The 9,804-nt window shown below is 39.8% G+C and overlaps 2 protein-coding genes and 1 pseudogene across 2 annotated transcripts; all 3 read left to right on the forward strand.

The window, feature by feature from the left end:
• The first annotated feature begins 340 nt into the window (after positions 1–340).
• LOC113768275 (F-box/LRR-repeat protein 14) lies at positions 341–2,701 on the forward strand. The gene is made up of 2 exons (XM_027312555.1): positions 341–469; positions 1,093–2,701. Exon 2 carries the CDS (start codon positions 1,125–1,127, stop codon positions 2,529–2,531), a length of 1,407 nt encoding a protein of 468 aa, XP_027168356.1. The 5' UTR covers positions 341–469; positions 1,093–1,124; the 3' UTR covers positions 2,532–2,701.
• A 779-nt stretch (positions 2,702–3,480) lies between these two features.
• On the forward strand, positions 3,481–4,762 carry LOC113767926 (annotated as a pseudogene).
• An 887-nt stretch (positions 4,763–5,649) lies between these two features.
• On the forward strand, positions 5,650–8,470 carry LOC113768276 (acetylornithine aminotransferase, mitochondrial). The gene is made up of 3 exons (XM_027312556.1): positions 5,650–6,196; positions 6,677–7,111; positions 7,731–8,470. Exons 1-3 carry the CDS (start codon positions 5,798–5,800, stop codon positions 8,268–8,270), a joined length of 1,374 nt encoding a protein of 457 aa, XP_027168357.1. The 5' UTR covers positions 5,650–5,797; the 3' UTR covers positions 8,271–8,470.
• Positions 8,471–9,804: the final 1,334 nt, after the last annotated feature.

Genomic DNA, 9,804 nt, shown 5'->3' on the forward strand with positions numbered 1-9,804 from the left:
TTTTTTTTTTCTCATAGTTATTTAATGAGTATTTGTTAGTATATTTTATTTAAACTTAAATTTAAAACAATATATGTACACGCTTACAATTATTATTCTCCTTGCATTTAAAGACATATATCAAAGTTAATATCATTTTTTCGAAAAAACTAATACCTAAAATAATTCATTTTAACCGGTTTCAAGTAAGAAAAGGTCCAAAAGCTAATGAATGAAAGGGCCTGCTCTAGACGAACAAGTTGGCCTGTGGGCCTGCTTCAATGAAACTTCCAACACTGACTTGCCGTGGATGTCTTCTAAAAAGGAAGGAGATTACTATAGCAGATCCCCTCTGCAAATATCTGTGCTGAAGCCCAAAATATCTCTACAGTACTCGTCTTCTCCATTTTTTTCCCTAGTCCTAGACAGTACCACAATCACATTACAATCACAGGAATTTCAGTTACAATTTTGTCATCACCAATTCCAGGTACATCTGAATGCCTTTCTATCCAGCCTACCTTTGTCTCATGGATTCTTAGTGTTCTGATTTGCGTGTTGATCTTCTCGACATCTGAAATTTGTAATTCTAAAGGGAAAAAAAAATCCCAGAATTTTGGGTTGTATGCACTCATGGTCTGCATTTTATTTGATTGAGATTTGCAACAATGTTAACCTCTGCTAAGTTGGGGTTTACGTGTATCAGAAAAGAATTGAATTACTTCGTCCTTCATCTGTTGGCTGTAAAACTTTTGGAGGGATTCTTCCAAGTGCGCCCTTTTGGGATACTATGATTATTCCTCCCTAGTCCTACGTAGTATGTTGGGATTCGGTTTACTATTTTATTTCTTAAGTTAGTGTAAAGTGGCTCTAATAGTCTCCTTGGATTTAGCTATGATTGTAACTCGTAAAGGGATTTTGGACGATTAATTTGAGTACCGATCACCTAGTATGTTGCTTTGATCCAGTTGTTTGTGATTTTTTTTGTTATATTTGATTTTTGTGTCCCTGATGAGTTCTGGCATTGATTTGAATTTATTTATCGACAAATTGGCCATCTTTTCTTTTTTTAAAAAAAAAAAAATTTTGTCATGGATAATATCTCTGTTTCAGATCAAACCTAATCGAAGAGGCGTGTGGTAGCAATGGATTATCTGCCTGATCAATTACTTTGGGAGATCTTGGACAGGATAAAGAAGACTGCAGATAGAAACTCTGTATCACTAACTTGTAAGCGCCTTCACAAAGTGGATAGTGAACAACGAAAATTTATCCGGGTTGGATGTGGATTGGATCCTGCCACAGAATCCTTGGCTTCTGTCTGCAACAGGTTTCCGTACTTGGAAAGGGTGGAGATCATTTACTCTGGTTGGATGTCCAAATTAGGAAAACAGTTGGATGATCAAGGGCTTCGAGTCCTTTCCAGTAACTGTTCTTTGCTAAAGGATCTAACCTTAAGTTACTGTACCTTTATTACCGATGCTGGTCTAAGTTCCCTGGCTTCTTGTTCTAAACTTTCAGCACTCAAGCTGAATTTTGCCCCAAGAGTAACTGGTTGTGGGATATTATCTCTTGTCATGGGTTGCAAAAAGCTTGCAGTGCTTCACCTTGTTCGATGCCTTAACATAAGCAGCGTTGAATGGTTGGAGTATTTAGGCAAGCTTGAAACTCTTGAAGATCTTTGTATTAAAAATTGTAGAGCAATTGGAGAAGGTGACCTGATTAAGCTTGGACCAAGTTGGCGGAAATTAAAGCAGCTACAGTTTGAGGTTGATGCAAACTACAGATACATGAAGTTTTACGATCGGTTGGCCATAGATCGGTGGCAAAAGCAATGGATCCCTTGTAGTAGCATGTTGGAGCTAAGTTTGGTGAACTGCATCATCAGCCCTGGAAGGGGGCTTGCATGTGTCTTGGGGAAGTGCAGTAACCTGGAAAAGATTCACTTGGACATGTGTGTTGGCTTGAGGGATGCTGACATTGTTTGTTTGGCACACAAATCAAAAAATCTTCGATGCATATCACTTCGAGTGCCTTCAGATTTTTCACTTCCCCTTTTGATGAACAATCCATTGAGATTAACTGATGAGAGCTTAAAGGCATTGGCTGAGAATTGTTCACAGCTGGATTCAGTTAGGTTGTCTTTCTCAGATGGGGAGTTTCCTTCATTGTCCTCGTTTACTTTGGATGGAATCCTTGCTCTCATACAAATGTGCCCAATCAGGGAACTTGCTCTGGATCATGTGTACTCGGTGAATGATTTTGGTATGGAAGCTCTTCGTTCAGCAAAGCACCTCGAGATCCTGGAGCTTGTGGGATGCCAAGAAGTTACAGATGAGGGGCTACAGCTCGTAGGCCAATTCCTGCAATTGCGTGTTTTACGGCTCAGCAAGTGTTTGGGTGTTACTGATGACGGATTGAAGCCACTTGTTGGAGCATGTAAACTGGAAATGTTAGTTGTGGAAGATTGTCCCCAGATATCCGAACGAGGTGTCCAAGGAGCTGCAAAGTCTCTGAATTTCAGGCAGGACTTATCATGGATGTACTCATAAATCTTTAGGAGTAAATTATATATCATTCTAGTGTTTCCTTGCTCCTCATCCATTAAGTGTGGGTGTATTTGTGTGCCATCATGGTATCTATCATGACAGATTTGTATATTTGAAGTTTGCAAGTGTAATAGCTATATCCACAGTTGACTGTATCAATAGTTGTTTTGGAAGGGAAAAATGCACTTTTCATCCTCAAAATTTGGGTTCTTAACCAATTTCGCCTCAAAGTTTCATCCAAAACACATTTCATCTTCAAAGATCCGTAATTTTAGTCAATCAAGGACAATTGACGGGAAATTAAGGATAGCTATTTAATTTGAACGGAACTTTGCACGTGAGAAGCACGGTCTGTCAAATCCAACTCTATACTCAACCAAAAACGGGTCAAATAGAATGGAGCCACTTTCATAATTACTTGCGTGTTGGTCTTAGATCGTGGTTAAAAATTTCCCAAAGTTTGACTTCTTGTTTCATTGGCTCAGAGACTTATAAAAGATGACTTCTTGTTTCATTGGCTCAGAGACTTATAAAAGATGAGGCCAGAGTTGACTTGACTATTTCCACAAAACTTGCACAGTATCTATACTTGTCTGTTTGGAAGATAATCAAGCAGCTATTATATCTTTTCCTCTCCATATCCCCACTGGACAAGAATCATCTCCTTATTCTCAAACAAATGCCATAAGAAAGTGTGGAAATCAGATATGAACTCAGTCACCAATAAGGATAGGCAGCTGATGGAAGATCAAGCTTCGAGATAGAAAAGGAAGATAAGGAGCTACGTTTTTTTCATCGTCTTATTCACGGTTATCATCGGTTCAATCATCACAGTTTCCATAGCTCTCATACAAGAAAAAGAGTCTGAGTTACTCTCCGCTTCAACTCCAGATAGAGCAATTCGTGCCATCTGCAATCTGACTCCAAAACCAACCTCATGTTTCGACTCTATATGGTGCCTCCGCACGAATTTCTCCACCGATTTAGGCGAGATCAAGACCACCCCATCAAGAATTTCACCCTCTCTCTCTCTGCTGCTATCAATCAACTAGGGGACTTGATTTCAGCTAATGAAAAGGCAATCTCTGAGGTCAAAGATTCAAGAACTTTGACAGCTTTGAAAGACTGCAATGTCTTGTTCAAGGATTCTTTCAGGCTTGTAAACGCGTCTGTGACAGCAATGGGAGTCGAATCTGATGACAAAATCTTTAAGGTCGCGAAATTTGTTGATGACATGAAAGAATGGATGTCAAACTCTGCTGCAAATATAGACAAAAGTTTCCTTCTTCCTCTCACTCACTCTGCTAATAAGGCCTCCAATAATGAGCCTCCACCTTCTGCTGCTGACTTGCATCGTCAAGGTAGTGCTGCGTCATCCTTTTCCAACAATAGCGTGAAGAAGGAGAGAGAGCTCAGTAGCAGCGAAGAGGTGGAGATCGAGACAGTTTCCTCAAGAGTAAGTGACGAAGATGATGATGGTTCTAATGGAAGGAAAAAGCTTTGCCTCACAAAAGCTCAGTCTGCTCTTTTGGAAGAGAGCTTCAAGCAGCATAGCAATCCGATAACATCTCTCTCTCTCTCTCTCTCTCTGTGGCTAGCTAGTTGATTTATTTTCACACGTAATATTATAACATTCCTTGCTCTTTTTTTTTTTAACATTTGAACAATCATTTCACAGGGCAAATTAAATCGTGTGTATATACATACATATATGCTGATTTTGCAGAAGCAAAAGCAAGATTTGGCGAGGGAACTGAATTTAAGGCCTTGACAAGTTGAGGTGTGGTTTCAGAACAGAAGAGCCAGGTACTTGCTTCTTCATCCCTCATCCCCGAAGATTAGCAATGTTGAGGAAAAACAGAATCGATCGTGCAAGTCGATTTTTTGAGATATGCATAAATTTTGTCCATTTCAAATAATGGAGGGGGGATTTTTTCTTAGCTATATGCAGGATAAAGCTTAAGCAAACGGAAGTAGACTGCGAGTTATTGAAGAAATGCTACGAGATGCTGACGGACGAGAACAGGAGGTTGGAGAAGGAGCTACAAGAACTGAAAGCGCTAAAACTAGCGCAGTTCTTGTACATGCAATTGCCAACGGCTACACTGACCATGTGTCTTTCTTGCGAAAGGGTCGGTAGAGTTGGTGAAAACTCTTCCAATAAGAGCCCATTTTCCATGGCCCTAAAACTGCACTTCTTTAATTCCTTCACCAATCCATCTGCAGCTTGTTAGCTAGCTTTTAATGCCGCGATAGAGATAATAGCGTGAGCATTAGGCATGAGGCATTAGGCATGAGGGTACTGAAAGGGTCGTGGGTCATTAGGCATGAGGCGTGAGGCATGAGCAACAGAGGTGAGATGGATGCGGAGAAAGAAAAGAACGGAAAAATCCCCAAAACTCATTTCCCCTTCCCTCTCTCTCACTCTCTGAGAGAGAAAGAGCAAAGAGAGGAAGGAAGGAAGGATAGTGCGGTGTGTGTGGATCATAATGAAGGAAAGGGAAGAAGGAGAAGAATGTTAGTTTTCATCCGTTGCAAATTATTGTTCCATTAAAAAATGGTTCCATTCGGTTTTACCTATTTTTTGTTGGGTTTAAAGTTGATTCTAACGGCTCACATGTAAATTTCCGTCAATTGTCCTTAATTTGCCAAAATTACGGATCTTTGAGGATGAAATGTGTTTTGGGTAAAACTTTAAGGTGAAATTGGTCAAGAACCCAAATTTTGAGGATGAAAAGTGCATTTTTCCCGTTTTGGAACGAGGGGAGTATGTGTTTGGATATCTCTTTTTTTTTTTTGTTAAATAATATTTCGTTTGCATAATAAATACATTCCTCAATCCACTTTTTTAATATTCGTAATTATCTCTTTATTTCACGTACATCAAATCACAAAAAGTGTTACAGTAATTATTTTAAATAATACTCTATCCAAACAAACCTAATTCCATTATTTAAAAATAAATAAATATTTAAAAATAAAAGGGAGAAGGGGGGCATTGGGGGAAAACAGCAGCTTAAAATTTTGCTCCTTATTCCCATTTCTGACAAATAACCAAATTGAAAATGGTCTTCTTTATGAAGGAATGTTGGACCAGAAGTCGTGATTACAACACAGTAGCCAAAACACGTCTTAACAGTGGTGACGTCGACTCGATCAAATCCAGAACAAGCCTTCGCCCGCCCCTCTGCTCTTCGTCCCGAATTCTCCATCAAAATCCGAGCCTCCATAGCCCAATCCCACTAATTTCAAAACCCTAAAATAAAACCATGAGCAGCTCCATTCACCTCTCCTCCATCAACCCAATTAGTTTTCGCCATTCTAACCGTCAAGTTTTGTCCCCATTAGCCTGCCTTAACGTGGACGTCCGAGAACCAGATTCTGGCTCATCCAAGCCGCCGGCTTTAAGACAAAATGCTCAAAGGGCTAAAGAGACTATAGAGGAGGAGAAAAGAGTTTTGGTGGGGACCTATGCTAGAGCCCCTGTTGTGTTCTCCAGCGGCAAAGGTTGTAAATTGTATGACGTTGAAGGTCGAGAGTATTTGGATTTGAGCTCTGGGATTGCTGTTAATGCACTTGGCCATGGTGATCCTGATTGGCTGCGGGCGCTTACTGAGCAAGCAAACACCCTTACCCATGTCAGCAATATATATTACTCTGTTCCACAGGTAAAGTTTTCTTCTTCTTCTTTTTTTTTTTGAACTTTTTAAGCTTCTACTTATGTTTATGATGTGACTTTATTAAGAAGTGGTGTTTCATAAGCAAATGAAATTCTACTTGAAAAATGGATTCTCTTAATTAGAAGTGATTGATATGGCAATTTTTTTTCCCTGTGATTTTGAAGGTCTTTTAATTTGATTTGGAATGTGTTGGAGGTTTAAAATTGATGTGGATTGTGGGAGAGGAAAAAGAAAGTAGTAGAACGTAGTATGTTGGAAATTAAGAGCATGTGCTTCAATTAGTTTAGTTGTAAGTGTTCTAGGACTTCCTGGAGTAGTGAATTTGATTGTTTGGCGAACCCTGGAAGGTAAGATGGTAATGGTTGTTTGGTTCAATCTTGAAAATAATACTCGCTTGTGTTCGACATTTCTCTCTCGCTTTTGTCATGTGCAAAAACAAATGTTACTGAACCTATGGAAAATTTTCAGGTTGAACTTGCTAAGCGTTTGGTTGCTAGCTCATTTGCTGATCGTGTTTTCTTTACGAACTCTGGCACGGAAGCAAATGAAGCTGCAATAAAATTTGCAAGGAAATTTCAGAGATCTTTGCACCCGAGCGAAGAACAGCCACCTGTGGAGTTCATAGCCTTCAGCAACTGCTTCCATGGAAGGACTATGGGAGCTCTTGCTTTAACAAGCAAGGAACATTACCGGATTCCTTTTGAACCAGTGATGCCTGGAGTCAGCTTTTTGGAATATGGTGATACCCAAGCAGCAACAAAGCTGATAAGTAGTGGCAAGATTGCAGCTGTTTTTGTAGAACCTATCCAGGGTGAAGGTGGTATATACAGTGCCACAAAGGAGTTTTTAAAAGCATTGCGTACAGCCTGTGACAGTGCTGGGGCTCTTCTTGTTTTTGATGAGGTAATTAGTGTCTCAGGAAATTATAGCTTTTCTTTTATTATTATTAAAACATGCATTTGGGCACAAGCAACATTGAATACTAAGTGAGATACAAGAGCCATTTTTTGGCGCCTAATAAGCTTTTGAGAAGCACAGGCAAGAGATTAGAAAGTCCAAATTTCACAGTGTCTTAAAAGTGTGCGTAGGTGCAATTCAGATATCCCATCCTGTAGCTAACTCTGGGTGGTTATTTCACGTTTATCTTTTTGCTTTTATATGTCTTGGATTTTCATTAAAGGAGTTACTTGACAATTGTTGATGCTTAGATTGTGGGTAAGCCTATGAAACAGTCAAAAATTGGGATTTAAGATATGGAAAAATGGTGTGATAGTATGTTTCCTGTGTTCAATTTAGATAAGAAGCTCTCCTGCTTGTTAATTTATTGAACTCCTCCATCTGATGTGGTTCCTAGTGCAAATTCTCAATTACTACAATTGGATACTTATCCCTAAACCCATTACACGGTAAATTAATTCTGAAAAGTTTGAAAGATACGGCCACTAAACATCAGAGCTGAATGTACTCATTTGATTACTTCTTGGTGTAAAGAGTGACACCTAATGCTTTCCCTCTCTTCCAGGTTCAATGCGGCCTAGGAAGGGCTGGTTATCTTTGGGCTCATGAAGCGTATGGCATATATCCAGATATGATGACTCTTGCCAAACCCCTTGCTGGCGGTCTACCAATTGGGGCTGTGCTAACATCTGAAAGAGTTGCTGGGAGCATTAATTTTGGAGATCATGGTAGCACTTTTGCTGGCAATCCTCTTGTCTGCAGTGCTGCAATTGCTGTGCTGGATAAAATCTCAAAACCTGGGTTTTTGGCCAGTGTCTCCAAGAAAGGCAAATATTTTAAAGAGTTGTTAGTTAAGAAATTAGGGGGAAATGCACATGTGAAAGAGTTACGGGGCTTAGGGCTTATCATCGGGATAGAGCTGGACGTATCAGCCTCACCACTTGTTGATGCATGTCGACAATCTGGTCTTCTCATACTCACTGCAGGGAAAGGCAATGTCGTTAGGCTTGTCCCTCCATTAGTTATATCAGAGCAAGAACTAGACACTGCTGCTGATGTCTTGCTCGATTGTCTGCCAGCTCTTGATGGAATTGAATTGAAGTAGCTAGAAACTGATGAGAGCTTTAAGTTATTTGTTATATGCTGGCTTGTGTATGGTTAATGGAGCCCTGTCGGTGTGGTAATATACGCTAGCCACTGTCTTGTATCAGTTGTATGTGCTATTCTCTACTTGAATATTACCTGACCACGAGGCCGTCAGTTCTAGTTGAGACAAGGAAAAGTCGCGCTGCTTAATTTCTCTAATTGTTTTAGACTCTCTTTGATTATTTAGGGTAGAAATCACGGGCCGAAATCGTAAATGAAGAACTTCACGGGTTTGTAAACTTGCCTGTAGTGGTTGTGAAATCCAAATATGTCGCGATGCTGTAGTTAGGACTTAGGCTTGTCCCCTCCATTAGTTATGCTCATATCCTGCCCACCACTTCCTTGTCACACCTAATCTGATAACAGTACAAATTGAAACAAAAAAGAAAAAGGCAAATTGGAGGGCAAAATGGGGAGCCAAATCCAAGTGTAAACCAAAATCCTCTTGTATTGCGCAAAACCTCAGAAAACACATTTTGCACCATGAAATACATGAATACGGACGCGTGATTCACAGCGTAAATTGGAGTAAACGTTGGGCATTAACCAAACAGTGCCTACCCATTTCTTGATCCGTTCTGGGAAAGGTGCAGAAACCACAAGGCTCGTATCTCCCAGATCAATCGATATCTCTGATGCTGATCTTGTCATCTGGTCCCTAGTAACATATATTTACACCAACAATAAAAAATAAAAAAGCTCTGAGCATGACTCCACATTACATCTTTGCTTCGGGCAACTCCTCAACACCAACAGGTGTGGTAACAATGGAGAAACCATAAAAATCTAGAATCATCAGTTCATCGGAAAGTGTGGGAAAGCAATACAGGTTCCCTTCACATGATGCAACAGGAAAGCCGAAGGACGTATGCTCAATCGTCACTGTCTTCGTCAAAAGCTTGCTCAGTCCAGTTGTTGTCACCTGGCCTGCAAAATCTTAGACATGCCTCGTGTCCTCCAGTGAATGCCACCCACAACTACGCAACTGGGATCGTTTGCCGACTGCGACAAGTTCCAGTTGTATTTCATGGATAATCCTGCCCAGGGTGGCAGTTGATGTTTCCATTGAAAACAATCGTTCGAGTCATTATTCTCCATGTCTAACATCAGCAACCAGCCATGAGAGCATGGAAATGTATACTTGTAGGAATAGCTCTATTGTAACAAAAAGATTTCTGGATAAACTGAAGAATGTTCGAGGGCATGCAATTCGGAATCAGAGTCAAAATAAAAATTGTTATGTATCAAGAGATGAATTGTTATTAGGCCTGTCAATTGGACCTAATGAGCCAAACTTTCACGGGCTCGAACTCAACTCATTTAATTTATAATATTTTCGGGTTTCGGGTTAATAAATATGAAGCTCATACTCAACTCACATAATATTCGGGTTGTGAACCTTATTCAGGTTTAGCCCATTCTCACTTATTATTCCTTAATTTTCTTAATATAATTACTATAACTATTAAGTTATAAAACTAATTTAACATTTA

The sequence above is a fragment of the Coffea eugenioides genome, chromosome 4, assembly GCF_003713205.1.
Source record: "Coffea eugenioides isolate CCC68of chromosome 4, Ceug_1.0, whole genome shotgun sequence".
Lineage (NCBI taxonomy): Eukaryota > Viridiplantae > Streptophyta > Magnoliopsida > Gentianales > Rubiaceae > Coffea > Coffea eugenioides.